This window comes from Nanorana parkeri, unplaced genomic scaffold, assembly GCF_000935625.1.
Source record: "Nanorana parkeri isolate BGI_ZX_2015 unplaced genomic scaffold, ASM93562v1 scaffold2352, whole genome shotgun sequence".
NCBI classification, from domain to species: Eukaryota; Metazoa; Chordata; class Amphibia; order Anura; family Dicroglossidae; genus Nanorana; species Nanorana parkeri.
In genome coordinates this window covers 13,349-37,964 of record NW_017308620.1, presented here as the reverse complement: position 1 = coordinate 37,964, position 24,616 = coordinate 13,349, and the positions used below count along the sequence as shown (strand labels likewise).

General features: G+C 40.1%; 1 protein-coding gene across 1 annotated transcript in view; it reads left to right on the top strand.

Annotated features, from left to right (window-relative positions):
- Positions 1–1,667: 1,667 nt before the first annotated feature.
- LOC108801489 (cGMP-dependent protein kinase 2-like) overlaps positions 1,668–24,616 on the top strand; it is a gene marked incomplete at its 3' end in the record, with an annotated part of 25,305 nt that continues 2,356 nt past the window's right edge. Inside the window, exons 1-6 of the mRNA XM_018573371.1 lie at positions 1,668–2,128; positions 4,186–4,352; positions 6,337–6,450; positions 9,248–9,353; positions 13,680–13,743; positions 21,760–21,837. Coding sequence (XP_018428873.1) covers positions 1,668–2,128; positions 4,186–4,352; positions 6,337–6,450; positions 9,248–9,353; positions 13,680–13,743; positions 21,760–21,837 — 990 coding nt within the window. The remainder of the gene's footprint in view (positions 2,129–4,185; positions 4,353–6,336; positions 6,451–9,247; positions 9,354–13,679; positions 13,744–21,759; positions 21,838–24,616) is intronic.

The window sequence follows — 24,616 nt, the reverse complement described above, 5'->3', positions numbered from 1 at the left end:
TCTTAAGTGACGTGAGTAAGCCCAGATACTAAGTATCCACATTTGATTGTGGCCGTTGTGCATGCACCAGTGACTATCTGCTGCTCAGACTATTACACTTATCGGGTTATCCTAAGGGAAGTCATTTTTAAGTGTTTTTAAATGTTTTGTTGAAGGTTTTTCAATGTGTTTATTCTGTTACTATTAAATTTTGATACTTATTCATACTCCATATGTGTAAACCTGTTTATTAGATCAGCTCCAATTAGGGATTTCTGTGCATAGGGGATTTTCAAGTGTAACACTGTTTGTTTCTTCCCGGTCATTGACTTTGTAGACAGTGACTTGACAGTGACTTTGTAGCATGCACCAAGGCCAAGTTAGCAATGGCAGCTCCTTTGTTTCAATCCACAAGGGCTCACTTTTAAGTGAATGTAGATGGCCATTATCTGAGACTTACAAAGTCAAGACCATCTTTGGTGGTATTGGGGTCAAGACTGTCATATATGCTGTGATGCAGTACAAATGGTTTGTCTTTTAAAAATTACTACTGTTTTTCGTTGAGGTAGCCTCCTATGAGCAGTGGTATTTGTAAACTTGTGTATGTAAGAGCCAGGGTGATGACATGATGTTTTCTTGCAGTTAGGCCTTGGGGAGTATGTGAAGCCAATAGCATACTTGGCTGCCAATGATCTGCCTGACACAAAAATGTGCACTTTTATTTATATTAAATTACATTCAACACTTAGACTTTTTCCCAAAGAGCCTTGTAATGTCTAAAGCCATCTTTAGGATTAGTCTACACAGGTGTCAAAACTCAAGACACAATCTGTATGGCTTCTGAGCGCTGCCCAATCCAAGGTGATAAAATGTGTATTGAGCTGAGTGGTTCAATAACCACAAGCACTTAGTGAAGCCTTTGCTTTGTTGTGCACTGAATGGAACTGTATGCCTGTAGCATATGAAATACTCTTATTTTGCAGCCCTCCCCTTCCTGTCAATAGACTGACTGAATGGAGCCTTGTGACTCAGAAAAGCATTGATACTGCAGCAGCACAGAAGATTTAAAATCCAAGAGCACTTGTGTGTACCCAGCCATAGGCCTTTGAAGAAACAATTATGAGAGATGTATGCACTCATCTTGAGGGGAAAATAGGCTTTTAGGCAAAAAATTCCAACCTGGCTTAATAGTTTGATTCTGGGAAGAGTATCAACTGTTGTCTGAGGCCCCAATAGACTGATCAATTAATGTTCACTGTTAGTGAAGTCACGTGCATCAGACAATTATCATTTAATGTCTGTGGTGAAGCAGAATGTAACTTGACACGCTGTGTGCCTACATAAATCTATGCCTATATGAGTCTATGAGTCTATATTTTTACACATCTATGAGTCTATATGAGTCTATATTGTTATGCAGAGAATTCTATGTATTCCAATGCATTATTCGAAAAAAAAAAAAAATTTGAATTCATAGTAATAAATTGCTTTACCTGTATGTTTGAACTATATTTCTCCTTTGTAAATTGTTTATTTCTCTTAGACCATGAATAGATTTCTGAACATTGAAGTGTTATCTGCATAAACATTCTCTGTCACATTCAACATCTGGGAATCTTAAAAAGAAAAAAGATCATGAGGAGAACAGACATCTAAGTGGCAGTTGAGCAAAGTACTTTTCCTCCGGGATGTACAACCAGAACAGCATGGGAAATGGAACTATCCGAGCCCCACGGAGGGAGGATAGCTGTCTCTCCTCTAGGAGGAGAGAACATTCCTCTGGGGCCTTTACTAAACTGCAGGAGACTGTGCTGCTTTTAGAAGAAGAACTGAGACAGAGATGGAAAGAACTGCAAGAAAAAGATGACAAAATCGTGCAGCTCGAAAAGGAACTGGAAACAAAATCTGTTCAAATAGACAAACTACAGGATGCTATCGGTTACAACATCCAGCTGTCCCCAAAAGGTAGTCAAAATAAAAAGCTGCTAAGTGTTATAAACCAAGGGCCTGCTCAGCATAATGAGAAAGCCCCAGATGCCCATAGACGTCAAAAAGCCAAGGAAGGAGTCTCAGCAGAGCCAACTTCACGGCATTATTACAATCCGTCTTGCCAGAAGCCAGATGTTACCTGTGTCCGTAAAGATTCAAGGTAAGAACATGAACTGCAAATATCAGTGTATCTGTTCACATTTGGGTCCTATGTAACCAATACAAATTGAAAAAGAAATCGCCACAGCTACTGTAATATACACAACTATCATTCTGGCAATGTTTCTTTAACTTTGTTTAACTTACAGGTATGGCCCACTATGTCACCTAATGTATATACATTTCAACAGTAAAAAGGAAATTTTAAAGGCCTGTACTTTTGGATTTAAAATGTATCCCTTGAAAATGGCCTGCAAAGCCGTCATACATACTATACATAATATATTACATGTATGTGCTATAGTAGTACAACGAGGCTGCTTTTACCCTTGTACTAATGCATTTCCTTATGCACAGTATTGGAGGAGCCCCCAAAAAAGTTTCCAATTTACAGCGGCAGTAAATAGAGCCAAAAATGCATGTATGGTGATTTTGAGTGTTACAATTCATTTTGGAGGTCCTTCACTGACATGGAAAAAATGAAGCCTTACAAAAGATTGTAAGTAGGCTCCACCGAAACAAATGTCTTACCGTGAACTTCAATGAAAGAGATACGTTTCAAAAGTGTGAATGGGACCATAGAGTTTTACAGGTCTATTCACTAAAGTGTGGAGAGTTTGGAGAAGGCAGGAGAAGTGAACAATCTAGGCTAAAATAGCTGATTTGGAAAAATTATCCAATTCAGCTCACTTTCCAGTTGCCGTTTTTGTTGCCCTAGATTGTTCACTTCTCCTGCTTTCTCCAAACTCTTCACCCTTATTGTGAATAGCCCTGTGAGTCTTGTGTGATGCATGTCTTTTTGTGTTTGGCTTGCTTGTTAGGCCATTTTCTTTTTGTATATATTTATAAGGTAAAATATATTGGAGTCATGGCCCAATTAAATGAATGCAATTCAACCACTGTTTGTTATTTGCAAACATTTTTGGATTAGTTGGGTTTTATTTACCACTAAGCCTTGTTATTATTTCTCTCCATGTTGTGGATCTTTGATGTTTGTGTATATAAAAGTCAAGTCACAGAAACATCACACAGGTTTTTGCTCTTTAACATGGAACTCCAGCCAATTTGTTTCCCTTTTGGATAGAGCGGAGAAAGGGTAAAATTGCTGTCAAGTTTTTATGCGGTGTCCATGTTATTGAGATTTCCTCTCATTTTCTGTCAAAATAACAAGGGTCAACAGGGCAAATCTGCCCTGTCAGGGAACCAAATATTAATACAAACCTGACAGAAGTTCTCTGCCTTCCTAATGCTATACAAAAAATAAATATACAAAAAATGTGTTGGCTGGTAGCTTCTTATTGGCGTTGATATCTCGGTTGTGCGAGGGCTGTCCTGAAGGATTCTAGATTCTACACTGAGGAGCTGTGTTTGGTATGTACAGGGCATAACCCAGTTCACAGAGAGCTTTCAGAGATATATCTTTTAATACTCTGCCATGGTTCACCATATTAAAAACAAAATTAGCACAGATGAATCATTATTGTGCATGAGAGATAGCAAAACGCCCTTTCTTCCCACAGTGTCATCATACATTGTCAAACCATTGCTCTGCCAATTGAAAAACAATTAGCTCTCTTGCTAAAAGGTTACAGCACCGCCGAGCATTTCTGATATGACGTTAATGATCATCTTCTGAAATGCCATACAGTCAAACTCCCATGAGGGCACCATTTGGAATGATTCCAGAGGCTAACAAAACAACTTTCTCATACTGCCTAAAAATATGGAACAGAACATTAATGTCTCTGGCTCGGGAATGATTACTGGGTACAGCCTCCCATGTGGCGACACTTCCAACTACTGCTTTCTCGTCCTGAGGCACACTGTTGTGAAAATTATATTCACAATGACATTTATTCTTTGCTGCGTGAGAGAACAGCACAAATATTTACATTTGCCAAGCAAGAATTTATTGCAGGCCCTCCATTAATTAGATTACTCACACCTAAAGACCACGCCACTACTTTTAATTGTGATCATCTGGTAATATGATAATTATACAGTTAACTTCTGTGGCTAAAGTAGAAATGAACACCGTATTATTAATTTTTTTTGTAGTGCTAAGAAGCTAATCACCGGAGCAATTATGAGTAATGACTTCCTACGGCAGCTGGAAGCTTCACATGTACGTCGAATGGTGGACTGCATGTATGAGAGGGTGTACACTCAATCACAGCTTGTCATTCAAGAAGGGGCAGCGGGTAACCATCTTTATGTTTTGGCAGGTAAGATACCTTTTATTTTTTGGTGAATTTTCTAAAAAAGGTTCAATTTTGAGATTACGATAAACATTTTAGTGGTTGTATCAAGGACTGGTTTGTAAAAGAAAAAGTATGTGGACAGTTTGGAACCACAAAAGCTCAACAATTACCTTCCATACTGAAACTTGCGCTCATGGAGATGAACAGTGATGATTTCGAATAACTGAAAGGAAGGATGTTTGGAAGGGTTGCCACAACAACCAACCCAATTATCTTTTGTTTTCTAAGGCAGGTCACAAATGAAAACAACCAGTTGCTGTGGGCATTATTTCTAATATTCCTATACACATTTTTTCAAAATAAATTATCTCTTAAAAGCATAAGGAGAATTCTAGGTAGGATTCAAAGCTGCTTGTCTGAACTGATTATATTTTACAGGTGTACAGTTGATAGAAGTATAAGAAGTACATTTGATAGAAATATAGTAATAGAATGCGGATAATTTGAAGTAAACCACAGGTGATTTAAAGTAAATGTTATATGTGGCCTATTAGTGTGTAAATATAGTAGTAACAATCTTAGTTTTATTGTACAGTTGAGAATATTCATATTTTGCATGCTGCAGCAATAGGAATTGTAGAAACAAAGTGATGCTGTGTTCGTGAAATGTAATAAGCTATAGAATCAAGAGAGAGGTCAACATTTCCAGCAAAATACAGTGAGGGGAATTTATCAAAACTAAGCAGACAAAATCTGAAGCAGCTATGCATGGCAACCAATCAGCCTCTATCTTTCATTTTCAAAGCTTAACTGAACAAAGTGAAGATAGAAGCTGATTCGTTGCCATAGGCAACCGCTCCAGATCCTGTCTGCCCCAATTTTGATAATTCCCCCCTAATGCATTCTTTAAAAGACTGGACAGATTTAACTAAAGACACATAGGCTATAAATTCGGCCAGCAAACTCTTTGACTTCACTGCCTTATTGCAATATAGGAGGAGTTGCACATTAAACTGAAATGGTTTAATATTTCTATATATGTATCTTTGCAAACAGACTGGTTTATTTTCTCCCCAGTAATACCTTAGGAGTGTATACACATGTGAGGTCCACTCAGAAAAAGATAGTAAGGCCATTTATTACCGCATGAAGATGGGTATGTTAGATTTGTGGGTTCTGTTTGTTTAATGTTTTCACCCGATTCACACAACTTTTACCCAAGCTGCACACATTTTTAAATTGAATTGCAAATGTGTGAATTATGGGTGAAAACATTGACAAATCGGCCCTTCTGTTTTTGTCACTGAATAATATTTACATTAGTAATTGAAGTCTTCTAAAGTATTCCTAGCATTTGTGTCAATAAATTACCTTTCATTTCATGAAGTTTAAAGGCAGGCTTTTGCCTAAAGGGGGGACCCACCTGCTGTTATGGCTTTACACCCTCGTTGGCCAAAACTTCAGAATCTAATTTGATGGGAGGGAGAAATTAAGGCTCGGCAGCTAACTGATTTGGCCAGCAAGGGTATGATGCCATTTGAGCAGATGAGTGTTATGCATGCTGGCATCAAGGTGTGCCAAGAATGGTCACTGACCTGTGCATACGTAGCTCAGTGTACATTCTAAGGAAGATTATGAACAGGCAGGTAAGTTTGTTTTATTGCAAACTTACCCGGTTTTATTTTTTCCTGTTTGGACCAGATTTAAGCTGATTTTTAGGAGAGGGAACTAATTATTGATGCCACTTGGAATTTCCATTTTTATCTCAGGAAGGTGAACCTACAGTGATGATTGTTAGACCTTACCGGCAATTTACCTTATTGTCCCTTTTAAAGAATAGAGAAATTCCATGCCAGCAATATAAAATCAAGATTAAGAATTGTAAAATCAACTGATGCAGCTGAAGACAATGTCTGACGTCTACAGTTAGTCTTTGTGAGCTTGTAGTGGAAAAAATCAGTGTGGTTGAAGAGTAGACTGTGAATAATGTGATTATTCTTACTTGCAGAGGGCTTGCTTGACGTTATTCAAAATGCTCGGCTGCTCGGGCAAATGCATCCTGGAACTGCTTTTGGAGAATTAGCAATTCTGTATAACTGCAAAAGAACAGCAACAGTGAAAGGTATGAGTCATTATAAAAGCTACAGTATAATAATACTTAAACAGTATATCCATAATATATGTATGCTTTCCTTTTTTCATTAAGTTGCAATTCCCATAACTTAGTTCATCATGTAAACTGCAGATAAGCATTTGTTTCCTGAATCAAAAGCTAATAAAACAAAATAGATGCTCAAATATATGGTACCTTGCAGTGTTATTAAAACTGGGCTAGGTAACCAGTATTAGTTTTCAACATCTTGTATATAAGATCACTATTATAAGCCAGAAACAAGACTCATAAATATGCGAGAAGACTGGTCAGTAATGGACAAGCCCATAACTGAAGCACTGAAAGCAGAACTAGACTCAACAATTTAATGTCTCTCAGAACAGTTACTTTCAAGGCAATCGAGCTGTCAAGGTTGCCAGTGTACTTATTTCAGCTCCCAACCAAACTTTAGAGCAATCAGATGACTGGTGTCATAGCTGATCACATGTGCAGCACCATAGCAACTGCAATCCAAACAGAGGCTAAGATGGCACCTCCCTTGGCTGTAAAGAATAGGAGGTTGTAGTTCCACTTTAAATGTGCACTTCAGTAAAAAGAAAAATATCACAATAACAAAAAAAAACTAAAGTAACACTAAACTCAGGAGTTAAATCTTAAACATACATTCAATTACCTTAAAGGACAACTATGGGGTTCAGGCTTTTCCCCATAGTTCTCCTTAGGGCAACGGGAGGACACAAACTAGCGTCCTCCCGTCACCCTAAGCTCAGTATACCGCGAGCTACAGCTCGCGGTATACTGAGACGCTGAAGCGGATCCCGACAATTATGCCTGCGTGAGTGACAGCTGGCTCTGCCTATATAGAGGCAGAGCCAGCTGTACCCACCCCCTCCCTCGTCCGTTCCGCTAGTCAGCGCTGGAGGATCGGAGCGGGGAGGGGGGAATCCAGCCCCTCCCCTGTCACGGCAGAGCGCCGTGACAGGATTGAGAAGTGAATGAACGCCGGTATGTGTTCGCTCACTTCCCGATCTACTGAGCCGACCTGTGACAGTCTCATTGAAAAGCACTCACCTCATGGTTGTCCTTTAATTATTAACAAAAATTTTGCTTATTTGTGTATCACTCGACTGTAGACTGTCCTTCCTTCTGGAGGGTCGTTACTTCTGTTACCCATGATCCCTGTATGTGCTGTAAAGTAGCACCGTTCCAAGCTCCCACCTGTGATGGACTACAATCTCACGTTTAGTTTAGTAATTTGTATTGAGACTGTAGTCCATCACGGGATCGAACTTGGAGAGGCGGCTACTTTAAAGCACACACAGGGACCATGGGGAACAAAAGTAGATCATTTGGGGATCTACAGCCAAGTGCTACACAACTAAAGTACAATATTGTTAATAGTTAAGGTATGTTTTACCTCCTGAGTTTAGTGTCACTAGTGTCAGATGAATGAAGGTAATTTTGACACGACTTATAATGATAATAATAATAATAATAATATAATGATGTATTCATCAATACAGAGCTGCGGTGGTTTGTGAATTTTATCTGCTTGCTGTTCAGTTTTAAAGAGCATTCTAAATCAGATCAATGGTACAGTGTTTTTATATACGTTGTATAGGTTTGGGGATGGTAAACCCCTTGTCTGTTTTGTTTTTATGTGGTTTTTTTTGTTACTTTGACCTGTTGGTGGCATTTATCTTCACTTCCCGTGACACAATCACAGCAGCAAGAGGTAATCTCTCCAAAGTAAATCCTCTCAGTTGTCACCAGCTGTAACGTTTTGGATTTTCCATCTCTATCTGCCCTAGTGACAGTGGTTATCAGGACAATAAGAGGTGATGAATGTCGCCAGCATAGATGCACACGATAATGAATACCTGAGAGGGGTTTTAGTCATTCACTACATTAGTCAGAGCTAAAAACCTATAGACACACTTTATACATTCCAGTAAACAAGGAAAGCCAATCAATGAACTGCTGGTCCATCCTGAAACTATTGTACCAGTGCTGACAAATTACCCCAATCCAAGTTCTAAATAACGCAGTGCAGTTTTAAAAAGCTTCTCATCTGTGCCTGTGAGTTTTCTATACTTTAAATTAATTAGTCACTGATTCATAGAGAATCACTTAAAATGAATAAAAAGAATCAATTGAAAGTGGTTGATGATGGGTTTACTTTTTTGTAAATTGACCTCTTTCTCCCCAAGACTCCAGAATGGTAGGCAGCCTCTCAATCAGGACTGGATTTCCCTCAGGGCCAACCAAGGCCGGTCCTTGGGGCAGCAGGGAGTAGAGGTGCAGCAGGGGTGTGGAATTCCCATCTCCCGATGCCCGGGATATGCAGTTCCGGGCACCGGGCGGGTAGTTCTTTTCTACATTTAGCCCTGCTTTGGGCAAGCAGAGCTAAATGTACAGTTGGGAAGCCGCCGCTTGTTTTGTAGAAGTGATCCCGGCGATGTCGCCGAGATCACTTGTATGCAGCCTGCAGGTCTGCCATTCTCCATTGGGGGTTGGCGGATAGGGGGGCGGATTGAGTAACCTGGCCTTGGGGGCAGCAGAGAGAGTAAATCCAGCCCTGCTCTCAATGCCGAGTTATTCACTCTATCCCTTTCTCACAGATGCCTCATGCTCAGACTTTCAGGTGTGCATCAGGGAAGGAATGCTAAAACCAGTTGTTTTTTGCTCCTAAATCTGAATAACTTATAAAATCTTATAGTTCACTGTAGCTGCATGTTACTCCTATTATTCATTTTGTATTATATATGGCCTAAAAAAAAATGTGTTTTTTTTGTCTCCCATTAAGCGGTAACGGATTCCAAGATTTGGGTTTTGGATAGACAGGTTTTCCAGAATATTATGATGAGTTCAGCACAAGCTCAACATCAGGAATACTTTAGCTTTCTTCGCAGGTAATTAGCTACTTTTCCTACGAAGACTTAGAATTTGGTGAAGCATGACATACTAGTTCATTGTTATTTTCAATTCTTGTGACTATCCAACCAACCTAATAGCTGATGTGCCTGTATGGAGGTGACAGAAACATTTCAGTAACTGGGATTTTATAAATCTTATGCACTGGCTTTGGTGGCCAGGAGTTCTAAGAATGTGTTGGTTTTCTTGGGCTGATGAGCAGACACAGAGACGTGCTTTGGAAACCCACTGATATCAGTTGCTTCTTTGAGCTGAAGGAGTTGTCCATGTGCTAATGAACATTAGAAACCCACTTACTTTTGCTAGAGCTACCAGTACAAACATGCCTTCCGTTTGCTTGCTTACTTACTCCTGCATAGCTCATTTGCAGCATCTCCACTATGACAAGTGAGGAAAAGTTCTCTGTATTTCTACTGTTTGTAAGCAGCACTTTAGCTATAAAAGAATTAAGGCTACATCATTGCAAAAACAGGCAAAGAGAAGGTTCCCCTAATGCTTCTTTATCTAGAGGTAACTCTAACTCATACTGGTGTTTTTTGGGCTACATGTGGCCCTCTCACTCCTTATTTTCGACGCCGTGGAGTTTCTAATATTTATAATGCAGTAAACTCTCAGTTATCCGGTATTCAACTAACCAGAATTCTTGTCTAACCAGAAAAAAAAATCCCCTGTGTACTCACTGTTTTGCTGATCTGCGGCATGTATTCTACTGGAAATGATCGTGTCTATTTGTCCTAAGTGTGTCTATTTCTCTTAATTTGCTTTTGATTACTGCATTTCAATATTAATATGAAGTCAATACAGAGATTGTTATGATATAGTATGGGGTATGGCATTAGTTAGACTTATTTTTAATAGTAACTCTCAAGCAACCAGAAACTACATTTAGCTAGAATCTATCAATCCCTGTGGATGCCGGATAACAGGGAGTTTACTGTAGTAATAATAATAATAATAATAATAATAATAATAAATTGAACAAGGCCCTTTTCTCTGGGATAGAATTTTGTAAGTTGCAATAGTTACTATATTGTTAGTTGTAAAGAAATCATTAATTATGTCCCCCTTACTGGATGATATGGGATAAATTGATTGTTTTTTTTTTAATTTAAATAAAGGCCCGAACTGTGGCCAGTAAGAGTAAAAACAAAGCCCCGGCATCTGGGATGAGTGGGAGTAAAAATTACCATAGTCCTGAAGGTCAGTGAAAGTGTTCAGTAAGAGTAATAAGTTTCCCAGTGTCCATGAGAGTAAATGATACCCCAGCCCCAAAGGTCAGTAAGACTAATAAATACCCCAGTGACAGTGGCCAGTAAGAGTAATAAAAGCCCCAGCTACAGTCGTTAGTGGGTGTAATATATTTCCCTGGATCAGTGGGAGTAAAAAAGATCCCAGCATCAGTGCTCTGTGTCCAGGGCCGGTGCAAGGATTTTTGCCTACACGGGCGAAGGTGGATTTTTGCACCCCCCACCGGCGCCCTTAGCTGGCTGCCTATACATCCTTACACTAGCACTAGCCTGGACCACATTGCTAGGGTGTAACATAGTAAAATTGCAACCCCCCCCCCCTTACCTGAATCACAGGGTTCTTCTCCCAACAGGCTGCTTTTTTTTTTTAAGTTATGCGGCTGTGCGTGGCTCTACCAACATAGCCACATCATCCATACCACCCGCCATCTTTTTTTTTCTTTTTTCATTGGTTCTGACAGCAGGCATTGGGCGGGTGCAACAGCCAGTGTGCTTTTGGCTACCACAATTTAAAAGAGCCAATAGCAGGCTGGTTTATTGCTGCCAGCAGCTTGATTGGAGACGATTGTGGCTGACAGCAGGAGCGCAGTCTGGGGGGGGGGGTTGAGTAGGCGGCATGGGCGAAGAAAACTCCCAGACTGTCCTTACAGGCTACAATCGGCTATCTGTCCCTTCAGACACAGATGGCTACAGCCCATTACATCCTGTAAGCAGAAAACACTGACAGTCTGAGTCTGCAGGGGGGGAGAACGGGATGGGCACAGTTATCTGCGGGGACTGTGGTACCATTTGTCTGCCCCTCCAACAGCGCCCTCAGAGGGCCGCTTGTGCTGCCTCACACTAGGGCCGGCACTGTCTGTGAGAGAGTAATAAATACCCCATGGTCAGTGAGAGTAATAAATATCCCAGTGTCAGTGGACAGTGTGAGTAATAAATACCCCAGCATCAATGGTCTGTGTAAGTAATACATGCCCCAGCACTAGGAGTCAGTGGGAGCAATAAATACCCTAGCACCAATGGAAGTAATAAATATCCCAGTGTCAGCAGAAGTAATACATAAACCCAAATCATTGGTAGTAATAAATGCTCTGGCATCAGGAGGACTAAAAATGCCCTAGTGTCATTGGTTAAAGGGAATAATAAATGCCCCGATGTCAGAAGGAATCATAAATGTCCCTGAGCCAATGGTCAGTATGAGTAATAAATTCCCCAGCATCAGTAGTCAGTAGGAGTAATAAATTCCCCGGCATCAGTAGTCAGTAGGAGTAATAAATTCCCCGGCATCAGAGGTCAGTGGAGTAATACATTTCCTGGCATCAGTGGTCAGTAGGAGTAATAAATTCCCCCGCATTAGCGGTCAGTAGGAGTAATAAATTCCCCGGCATCAGCGGTCAGTAGGAGTAATAAATTCCCCAGGCATCAGCGGTCAGTAGGAGTAATAAATGCCCCGGCACCAGTGGACAGTAAGAGTAATAAATGCCTCTGTATCAGAGGACAGTAGGAGTAATAAATGCCCCTGCATCAGTGGACAGTAGGATTAATAAATGCCCTGGCATCAGTGGCCATTAGGAGTAATAAATTCCACCAAAATTGGTGGACAGCAAGAGTAATAAATGCCCCTGCACCAGTGGTCATTGAAAATTTAAATGCCCCAGTGTTGGTGAAGAGTAGGATTAATAAATTCCCCAACATTACTGATCAGTGGGAGTAATAAATGTGCCATCACCAGTAGGAGGCCGCAGCCATTGGGAAGGAAAGTACAGACCTGCAGGGGATACAGTTTTGCATAGTAAGAAGGCTCAGAAGGTGACCTGGAACCATTGTTGTAAAAACATGAACTTTTAACAATTTAGTGCTTTCTGGAGTTCAGCTTTAAGTGCTAAAGTTCTATAAACTGCTTTTTTGGAGTAGTGTGGCCCTCTGTAGACATAGTGTGCCGACATAAACAATATTTCATTTACTTTAGCCTATTATTTAATTCTAGTTTGACATACACGCTTTAGAGTGTATAAAAGATAGATGTTGACTATAGGAAAAAATAGAACGGTAAGGTTGATAATGCCAAAAGCACAGAGATCAGTAGTGTAAGTTCTTAAAAAAAAGTAAAAATAAGCTAAACTGCATATTGAAATGATTTAAACAAGAAAACTGAAAAGAGGCAACAATTAATAGAGTGCAATGGGAAATATAGGTAGTAAAAGTAGTCTTCTATAAAAACACAAAGCAACATGGGGTGCAGTGTCTAGATGATGCATAGGCTTTTAAATATTTCTGTTTATTGCTGCCTGTGCAATGAGTTCCTATGTTTAGTTCCTTTCCTGTCTGCACATTTCTAGATACCATTATCGGTAAAATGTCAGATGAGATATTAATGATACCACAAGTTAAATGGAGTAATGACAGATATGGGTGGTGGGGTGGTTCTATTACTGCAACAGAGATGCAGACCTAAGCAGCACTTGCAGGCATATTTAATAAGAGCGTAAGATGCTAAGTGCTTGGTGTGCTAACCCATAGCATCCAATCAGAATTCTTGTTTCACAGATCTTGTCTTGGTGCATTGATCCTGATTGGATGGTGTAGCCTATTTCCCTTTGCACTAGGGACTTTTTTGCGTGCGCTCTTTAATAAATAACCCCACTGATATTGGAATGGAATTTTCAGCAAGCTGCAAGTCATTTACTTAAATGACCCCTGCAGGCAAGATGAACAAGTCTCCAATCTCTGTTCAGACTATTTCAAGGCACTGAACCAAAAAGGACATGCTGTGTGGAGAGAGACTATAGATAATCTGTATGTATCTGGGACAGAGGGAGTCTTTGCCTACTCCATTTAAAAAGTCATGTGTCGCTGAAATATAAAACAGTCGCTCATAGTCAGCTGCACTGAATCTCAGGAAGTCATTAAGAAGTGTGGGCAACTTCCATTACTAGTAAGGAGTAGGAGAAAATCTATATTAACAGAGACAAGAAGTGGCAAATGTATTACAGAGCTGTCAAAGTAAATTTGAAATGCTATTTCCAGGAATATAACTCCTTCTTTCAATCTCTTGTGCAGCGTTTCACTACTGAAAGATTTACCCGAAGAGAAGCTGTCGAAGATTGTAGATTGCCTGGAAGTTGTATGTATCTGCTTATGTTGTAGATATTTCATCATGATGTTACAATAGATAACTGGTCAGACTAGAAATCTGCTATGTACAATGTTAAACTATATAATGTTTTTCTTTTAGTCTTTTTGACCCAAAATCTACAGTAATCTGTGCTCCAGTTTTAAAAATATTAATATATTCCTAAAGGATTCTTAAACTAAACGCCCTGTGTAAGAGCTTCTAAAACATTTAGAAATCCTTATGTGAAAGTAACCAAATCTTAGCGGAAAATGAGGTATTTGACAAGGAAAGCTGTCTATGCTAAGGCTAATTGAGGCTTTCAGTTTGCAGTATTGTTCTAGAGGAAAACGAAACGGGGACTGATAAGTAAAAATGCTTTCTGTACCAAAACATGTATACAGAAATGAGTGTGTTATTGTGATGAGCACGGATAAATAGTTTAAAGCATAATATCAGGCAAATAGCTAAATATCAATAACAAGCAAGGCTCCCCTAAATGCGAAATCCCATAAGATGGAGCTGTCTATAATAGAAAAACAGGCAGTACAATGTATCAAAATTTAATGAAAAAATAGAAAACAACATTAAACAAAATCGCATCAAAAAACCACCAACTGACAAAGACATTTAAAATCAATAAAAGGCAAGTCCTCCTTAGTATGGCCCGAGTGAAAAAAGGTGCAGTTGAAAATATATTTTGACCAAATAAATGGTCAAAAAACTAACTTTAAGTACAAGCGCTGTATAGAAAAAGCAGGTACATATGTATCAAATGGAGAGCTACTCACTGTACAGTGTATTTGGATGGTTAGGCAGTCCCTGCAGGAAGTAGTATTGAAGCTGTGTCCGCTGTGTCCACACGATCCAGACTCTGAAATCTGTTTCAATCAATTGTGGTGATGTGATCAAGATGGAAAGGTGCTGCAAGGTCTCCACACTGACATCCACCTGCAGGGTGATCCACAATCTATGTTGCTGGATGAGGTTTAAAGATTTTATTCCACACATGCAGGTGCACTTGAAGGCGCAGATAAAAGGAAATCCATGAGTCAGATATCACTTGCGTGGCAGGTTGAAAATCTGTCAGTGTTGTCACAGCCGGTATATTAAACACATCGCCGGCTGGGGATCTATCCGTGGGTTCACACAGCAGGCTCTCACAGCGAGTAAATATCCTCCAATAGACAATTGGACGCAGGTTTCCGAGTCCACCACTTCTATGTTGTAGCTTGATTTGCTTATAGTGAGAAAACTTCAAAAAGGACTTCAAACAGCCAGCGCTGCCAAGGAGGTAAATCGTGGGCATACAAGGAGGACTGGATACACGTTATCCCTAACGCGTTTCCCCCCTATACACACAGGGGCTTCTTCAGAGGGAAGAAGCCCCTCTGAAGAAGCCCCTGTGTGTATAGGGGGGAAACGCGTTAGGGATAACGTGTATCCAGTCCTCCTTGTATGCCCACGATTTACCTCCTTGGCAGCGCTGGCTGTTTGAAGTCCTTTTTGAAGTTTTCTCACTATAAGCAAATCAAGCTACAACATCTTATGGGATTTCGCATTTAGGGGGAGCCTTGCTTGTTATTGATAGATTATTGAAACCCAGGAGACCTGTCTTTACCACTCGCTACTATAAACGTGACTCCCTTTCCCCTTATTTTGCCAAATAGCTAAATACCCTAGCAAAATGTATATGTGAAGCATCTGTGAAAGTATTTGTAAGTCGCATACCTATGGCACATTGCACAGGCAAGCAGGTGACACTATTATTTATTATGTGAAGATTTCAGCTTTCTTTGCTCTTCTTTCTCAATGGACAATGAATCAACATCACCACACTGATGATTCATGGCCATATGAGCAGGTAGGTGTCGCAGGTAGCTGGGAAGTTGAATAAAGAAATAATGGTGTCATGTCGAAGTATCTGATTTAAACCTCTTAATAAAACAGGCATCTCTCCATTTCAATAGTGGTCCGCATCCCTGTGTAAGTCACATCACTGCCTGAGAAGACCTTGTCAGTTAAAACAGATTGAGTGTGCTTGAGGTTGTGCTGTTACTATGCGGCAGCTGGAAATCCATTCCCGGTGACATAGGTTGGCAGGTTTATGAGTTTTAATTCTGAGACCAGTGCCTTTTCCAACTCAATAATATATAGTAAGCTAAAAATACACTCACTGGTTTATGCAGGGGCACAAGCTAGTCCAATGACCAGAATGAGGGAAAAAAAGCAATAATATAGATATATAAGGGGGAATTTATCAAAACTGGAGCAGATTTGCACTGCAACCAATCAGCTTCTCTATCTCATTTTCAAATCTTACCTGTGCAAACTGAAGAGAGATGCTGATTGGTTGGCATGGGCAACGGCTCCAGATTTTGTCTGCTCCAGTTTTGATAAATTCCCCCCAAAGTCTTTTGTACTTCATTATTAGCCAGGGACAGTCACTGTTGCTGCTTAGTTTTCTTTGGAAATGTTTTAAATGTCCACGGCTTTCAAAAATGACAAAAGTCATATCATCATCGACCATAAAACCCCATTTTCCACATGTTCAATTTTTAGCATTGTCAAGATCAGGAAAACTTCAGATTTACAGTAAATCTGATTTGACTTGTCTATTTTAACATATGTTGGAGACAAGAAAGGTTAGAGCTGTGCACAGAATTTCCTCCAACTTACTATTATCAAAAAAATGAATGACAGTGAGATAGTTCATATCTCCTAGAAATCCTAATAGGTTGATAGCCAGATCTTCATATATGGTCATAATGCCATTAGTTTTGTTGTGAAGAACTTTGCAAGTGTTCTTGATACTAGTTCTTCTCCCAGTCTAGTTAACACCTCATCAGAAGTTAGTACTGTATTCAGAGCCGCTTTTATTATCAGCAATGCAGTCATAATATCTGCTTTAAGCAGCTAAACACATATTTCATTATTTCTCTAACTTGAAGCAACTTACACTTAATATTGATCAGGCATCTAAACAGATATATGTGTAGATACATTTTAACACATGCAAAAACAATGCCTCAATATATTGTATGATGTAATTATATTAAGCATAACCAATAGGAGTGAAAGACAGCTTACATTATTGTACCACTTTTCTATTTGATTCTGTATTGTGTCATGTCTGGATTCATGCTGACACAGTCCTTCCTCCTGGAGGGGGGCTGCTTTTGTTCCCCATGGTCCCTATGTGTGTTGTAATGTAACCACCGCTCCAAGCTCACACCCATGATTGACTACAATCTCAATACAAATTGGGAAACTAAAGGTGATACTGTAGTCCAATGCATGAGCGAGCTTGGAGCGGTGGCTACTTTACAACTCACAGAGGGAACATGGGGAACAAAAGTAGCCATTAGACAACCTCTAGAACAGGGGTTTCAAACCTCTGGCCCTCCAGCTGTGGTGGAACTACAAATCAATTTAAAAGAGATATAGAGATCAAATACTGAGACCAACGAACAAATATAAAGCCACTGTAACATTTACTTATGTGGTGAGATGCTCTAGAACAGAGCTTCCAAACCAGGTTTACCCATACACCTTGGAGGTAGCAAGCACATGATTGAGGTAAGAGACAAGGCCTCTGAATACGTTATAAAAAATTTAATCTGGATTCTCAACATTAAAAATACTTTTTTTTAAATTATTATTATTATTATTTTCCTTGCAAATGATTGGGTATTCTTTCACCAAGCTAAAGGAAACTTCCCCTGCAAAATGCAAATTCCCTTGCAAAGTGAACAGCCTTATTTGCCTTTAGTAAATCACCCCCATGCGTTAAATGGCATGGGAGTAACATTTTCAGTAAATGTAGCTTGATTTCATGTTTAAAAAGCACAAAAAGCAACAGCAAAAAAATCTTGCTAGTTGTAGTTAGCTTGTGTATGTGTGATTTGTTGTTTGATAAAGATATAATAATATCCTTGAATCCTGAATAATGATTTTATTCAGCTGTTCTGTTTCTAACAATCCATATATAAAGTAAAAACAAATTAACATCTTTTGAAGTCTCAACCTAATAGAACTGGTAATGATGATGACTTTGACAGCCTGGGGACTTATTGGGCAACATACTGGGAATCGTTAATTGTAAGAACGTTTAGAACCCCTAATAAGAGAAAACATAGTAGCTACATTTCCTGTGTGCTCAAATATAACAGCAGCAGCTATAAATGTAAATATTACATATATACAGTATCTGGGTTCTTTATGAAGTTGATGAAGGCACCCACAGACATCTGTAGCTTTCAAGCCTTTAGCTCCTCAAGAAACTAAGAAGTAGGGTGATTAAAATTCTAGTGGGTGTATCGAGAAGAAGTAAAGTTTTGCTGACATGGCACTATGTCGTTAAAGTCCTCATTAAGAATAAAGAGAGCAATCACAATTTAGTAGTTGGTGAGAGCAGTGTTGCTTGACTAATTGTTTGTCCCTCACTGAGCAAATGACTCATTTTCTATGAGACACTTGCGAATAATCAAGTGAATGGGTTGCTTATCTGAATATTTCATAGTCTATAGCCCTTAGGGCTAGACTATTTCACTCTTTTTAATAAAGAGTGTTGTTTAGCATATTTTTAACAAGCATGCCCAAATTAGTTCTAGATGCAATAGATACACCAGGGTCAAATGTGATTTTAAAGTCTCAAAATGTGAATTTAAATCTCAACACCATGTTCCTATTAGATTTGAAGCCTAGTGGTAGCCTTTTTTGTTCTGGATAGAGTTGGCAAGATTTAAAATGTGGCAGTTTTTATTTTTTGTCTCTGACCCCATTGGGGAGTATTCCCCTCACTTCCTGTCTGCGTGATTCTGAGCTCTTCCCCACTCTCTCTAAAACTAAATGAAAAGTTTTAGTTGGAGCATTGTTTTCCAGAACTTGCATTTGTACCACATTTTACCAAGACTTGTGCCACCTATAATTCTGTAAAAGAAATGTAATTTGCTATATTTATTGATTTATTATATTCGTTTTCTGGCATTAAATGATTACTCCGATTGCTAGAACAGGGGTAAGGAACACAGACTACTTTTCTGTACATTGATCCAAACAGTTGTGGCTAAACTTAAAGGAGAGGCTTTTTTTCCAGCTGAGGAAACTTAAGTTGCTGGGAAAGCCTGTGGGCACCTTTGTCCTGTGCAGTTAACCATTTAGATTACCTGGCTACATCTTGTAAGTGTTTAGTTACAATGCCTACCATTAAGGGGTGTACATAGGATGCCTATATAGACCACCTCCGACCACCTGTGTTTAAATGATAGATGTATGGGCCATTCACCTGTGTGTAAAAGGAGTGTTAATTAAGGTGCATTATAGGCCACCTTCAACTGGTAGAGACTCCATCAGAATTTTGCTATGAGGCCTTGTAATTTCTAGTTAAGTCTGGTGTCACCCATCCTTGGATTTAGCATATAATGAAACCACTGCTCTCTCACAAATCAGCAAAGGTGCCCAAAGAAGCAGAATTTCCAATTTGCAGATTAGATCACCCTGCTCACTTTAGTGCCAGATGACTGTTGCAAGATCAAACAAGTTTCAGAACAGAGAATATTGTTTTTCTTGAAATGGGGGAATTGCTATAGAGCATGAAGGTATTTAGAGTCTAATTTAAGTCTCTGAAATAGATGCGCAGTCAGACAATGCACTAACAACCTTAAAAGAGAACCATGGGGTAAGTGTTTTTCCCCATAGTTCTCTTTAGGGTCACGGGAGGACATATACTACCGTAGTGTCCTCCCATGACCCAAAGCTCAGTATATCGCGAGCTACAGCTTGCGGTATACTGAGACCGCCACAGCCAAGACGGATCCCGACATTACTGTCAAGATGCACCCAGCTGCGTGAGTGACAGCGGGCTCTGCATATCTAGAGGCATAGCCAGCTGTACCCGCCCCCTCCCCGTCTATTCATCCACTCATTGCTGGAGGATCGGAGCAGGGAGGGGTGGGATCCTTGCAGGGAGCCATGACTGACAGTGACTGCAGGGAGATGATCGAGAAGTGAGCGGGCGACGGTATGTGTTCGCTCACTTCCCGATCTATTGAGCCGACATGTGACAGTTTCACTGTCACGCGTCGGCTCGAACTAGGAGGATGAGTGATTTTCACTCACCTCATAGTTCTTCTTTAATGTTTCCATTATAATAGCTGTACAGGATGTCTAAATGTAACTTTGCAGTCCACTAGGCACCAGAGTTAGACCCAGTGCACTCAGTAATCAACATTCAGTTACAGATTTGTTCTCACAACCCCTTTCTACCTCTGTTTTACAAGTATGTGTGAGGACACTTGTAAAAAGGGGTGTGGATGTTACTCAGATCTGCCAGCATGGAGTACTAAAGTGGGAGACAGGGAGCAGTTTTCTATTAAGAGAAGGTGTTTTAAAACTTTACCAATTAAAAAAAGTCACAGTTCATAAAGTGTGGGTACATGGCTATAAACAGGTATGAGACTGTAATTGGGCATTTATAATCTTTGGACCACAATTGTCCACTTCTATTCAATCCCACTACCGGTACCTGTTCTGCACTTTGGAAAATACTGATATAGTAGCAAAATAATCATCTTTGCTAATAAATTGTAACTATTTTACCAATCAGCCTCAATTAGCTTAAAACATAAAAAAAAGTTTTCCTTAATGGTTACTGTGGACTCTTACAATGTAAGGTCTAAGGGTGCCTCATATATAAGGTATTTTTTAGCAGTGCAATAAATTCAAGTATTGTGATCAATTATCACAATTATCACAATGAACATGGCTTGATAGTGCCCTCCACTACCTAAATATCATTATCATCATTATCACTGATAATGATGATAATGATATTTAGGTAGTGGAGGGCACTATCAAGCATTGTTCATTGAGAGATTTTGAAGTGTAACTCATGATGCAAATCCTTAATGTGCATGCACTGTATTAAGCTGTTGTATGAGAACATGATGAAAAGACTGATCTCTTATCCCTAGGTGTTCTTGGTAAAATCTGCCTATCTGTGGGAAGCGTAAGAGGACATGGCACTAATTGCATATTTTGACAACTTTGTCCGCATTTCCCCTATGTATTGCAGAATTGCCATACATAGTGGAAGAATAAACCGTGTGTTAGTTTGTTTGTTATAACAGATGCAACTGTTATGTGTATGGGCTTCTGTAATCTTGGCGCTCTTCATCTCACCCATGCACTTGCTAAATTGGCACAATGCACAGGCAGCTTAACTCTTCGATAAGATACAGAATCCAACCTACTTTGTTTTAGATAAGTGCAGTACAAAGAATATTTTTCCAAGCTTTTGAAGGGGTAAGAAGACAACGACTTTCCAAAGGCCTGGTTCACACCTGGGCGTTTTGTAGCGCGTTAGATTGCTCTGCAAAACGCTCAAACACACGAAATCCCATTATTTCCTATGGGTATGGTTCACACCTGGGCGTATTACAGGCCGTATGAACGCGCTACAAAATGCCCTACGCCCAAAGAAGTACAGGAGCTTCTTTGGGGCATTTTTGTCGCGCGTTTCCATTGGTATACAGCCAAGTAGCCCTCGGAAACGTGAATCGCGGTAAAAATGCGCGTCACGAAACGCACAACATACGCGCATATTCGATACGCCTAGGTGTGAACCCAGCCTTAGTCCTGCCTCTGCTAGGAAAGTGAAACTAACATCTGAGCAGCAGAGTGAAGCTCTAGTGTCTAGCTAAAGACTATGCTAACTAGCACTAACATGATGGGAAAACAGAGGAATAATTCAAATACAATAAGCAAGACAAAAGACTCACTGCGGTGGCAGCACACTGCATTTCATATTTTTTTCCTTGCTAATCTCAAAATTGCATTTAAGATCATTTTTACATACAGTGATTGCTTAAGCCACTCGGCACCTAATAACCACTGATGTTGGACAGTCTAGGGCTAAAGGTCTTCAGTATAATCCCAATTAAGGATGATACATTTCACTGATTATCTCCCACACATTTTACATGATTGCAGCTTTCTGAATAAAACCTTTACGCTCTTGTTCCACAGGACTTCTATGACAAAGGGGATTATATCATCAGAGAAGGAGAAGAAGGCAACACATTTTTCATTATCGCTAAAGGAAAGGTACGAGCTAATTACTTAGAAACATAGTGGGGGTGATTTACTAACCTAAACACACACACACACCAGGTGTGTGTGATTTTCACACAGCAAAACGTATTTATCAACCAAAAAGTCTCTAAAAGCATATTTCCACTAATGCCATATATATAAAAATCATGCACATGATGCATATATAATGCTGCTTCACAGTTTAGACAAAAATGGTTAGCTCATGCATTTACATTCCTTGCATTCATCAACGCAAGCAACACAACATAGAGCTAATTTACCCAACATCACCTTGGAATTCCTTCAGGGCTTTGCACAACACACCTGCTGGGTGTGTACACATTACAAAGGTGTTTAGATTCCACCCATAGATCATGCTGGGAGGGAACACACTGCAGAGGTGTATACACGTTCGTGGTGTGTTTATAAGGTTAGTAAATCAACCCCAGTGTCTCATGAGAACAGCCTGATCCACCGTGGCTCTTTTTTTCTTTTACTCTTCTTCTGCTGGGTCAGTGTAATTCTGGGTAAGATAGGTAGGCAGTAAGTATTGAGCCAATCGATTCTCTATGCTGTTGACCTCCTAGGTGGTTGAGAAATCAATGTGATGCTCATTTGGTTTGCATGTTTAATTAATCATGGTTTGTCATAAAACACTTCAACTCAGATACAAAGTAATTTCTCATATATTACAGTTATTTCACTTATGCTGTTGCCAGGGCACATTTTACCTTGCAGAACCCTTTTATTAACTTTGTATGATTTATCATGAATTACTTTTTAAGGACAGTATCAGGATACCTGCATGCGGTGTCCCCGCACCGCATGCAGGTACCCACATGGGAGGACCAAATGCGTGACCACACCAGATAAAGCCTGAGCTTATGAACGTACAATTTTTTAGACATACCGAAATCATATAAACACAAACAACCCCACCAAAACCCACAAGTGACTGCAAACAAGTAAAAATAGCTAACTAAATGCAAATATAATCACAGACAACATAACAAGTGAAACCTGGGGAACAAGGCAACACAAGGGGAGCCACGGAGCAATGGTCAGGGTACAAGGGGGTACCAGGATGTAGAAATCAGGTCACAGGTCAGAGAAAACAGGATGCGGGAATTGGCGACAATACTGTGGCAAAATCCCTAGTTCAGGGAGGGATTAAATACCATCCCAGGTAAAAGCAGGTGGTGAATAATAGCAGAGCCACCTACAGATGAGCCCTGGAGCTGCAGGTCCTGGTTCCAGTGTCACTGATGACACCATATATAACCCACCTGGTACTTCAGGATGCCCTAGTGGTGAGAAGAGAAAGAGCCGTCGGCTGTCAGATCCTGGTTGAGTGGCTCTCTCTCTCCTTACCACTTGGCCATCCTGAAGTGACAGCTCCCTCCTCCGCCTCCCACCGCCAGGTTCAGAGCTCCATTTTTCCTCCGATCCCCGTTGCCTCTGCCCATACAGGTGTGGGAGAGCAATGGGTATCCAAGGAGAAGCTGCAGGCTGTGCCACTCGTCTACTCCCTGTCGCCTGGCGCCCTTTGCTTGCTATGGCAACAGGGGCAAGGGGACACAGCCAGGCTGGCCGTGGCTGCGCCCCCTCACAGCTGCTCCTTTCTTGTAGGCAAAAAACATATTAAAAAGTATGGATAAGACTGTTTATATGTTGTCATATGCCTCATGTCACAATTTTCCTGGACCTGCAGACATTTCTAGCATGTTCAGTAGAATGATTCTGATTGATCTAATTTGTTTTGACATTTCAATTACAAAGTAAAAGGACATCATATTCTATTGGAAATTTCAGATAAATTAAAATGACACTTTAGGCAATGGATACATGGGGATGTAGAGGGTGGAGCTGTCTTCAAGCCCAGCAGGTCATAATTGTTTCTCCCTTTATTTAGCAGCTGTGTGATCACATAACATTCTGTGCACATCAATACAGCATTTTCTTTTTTCTCACATGCCTTTGTCCACTCTGTTATTTGATGTTTGAGCCTCTTAATGGCTTTCTGAAAAATAGCAATCTGTACCTCTATTATGAAGCTCATGAGTAGGATCATCTTCAAACTATGGATCTGGGATCGTGTAATACACTGTAGTAGCTGCAGCTACTTCATGCAGCTACTTCATGATATTATAGCATATTCTGGGTATAATAACAGCTGCTGTGCTGAGCGGCTTCCCTGTGCTGGTAAAACACCATGGGTCACTCAACAATGGGGCCATTTGGAAAATGCCTAATATTGTTCTCAATGAGGCCTTCTCTGATTGGGTGAGGGGCAGTGCCGTGACATCAAATAAATAGGCCTATAGCTGATTTGCATCAGTTATTCTTGGGTGTAAGGTATGCTTTTTTATTTCCCTGTGTTGTGAGAACATCAGGTCAGAATAAAGATTGCTTTGTTTGCATCAAGTATGTCTCCACTGACCTACATTCTTCTATGTGCAGTGTAGAGAGCAGCTCAGACATGAACTGAAAACGTGATAGGCACCAGGAATGGATGTGAATTATGCTTTGCACAGTGGGTTGTCTGGAATCATATTGATGTGGGATCAGCAATGCCTTATGCAGGACTGTCTGTTTCTGGCAGGCTATATTCTGTTCCTCCAGTGATTATATGGGTGCAGTCCAGTATAGATATTATAATTTATGGCTCCTGGTATCATAGCAATGGAATCAAACACATCACCGTTCTGTACCCTGTTCTATTTCATCAGTACAGAACAATGACAGGTTAAATGCTTATAATTAGCTGGGCAGCGCTCAGGTCCGGATTTAC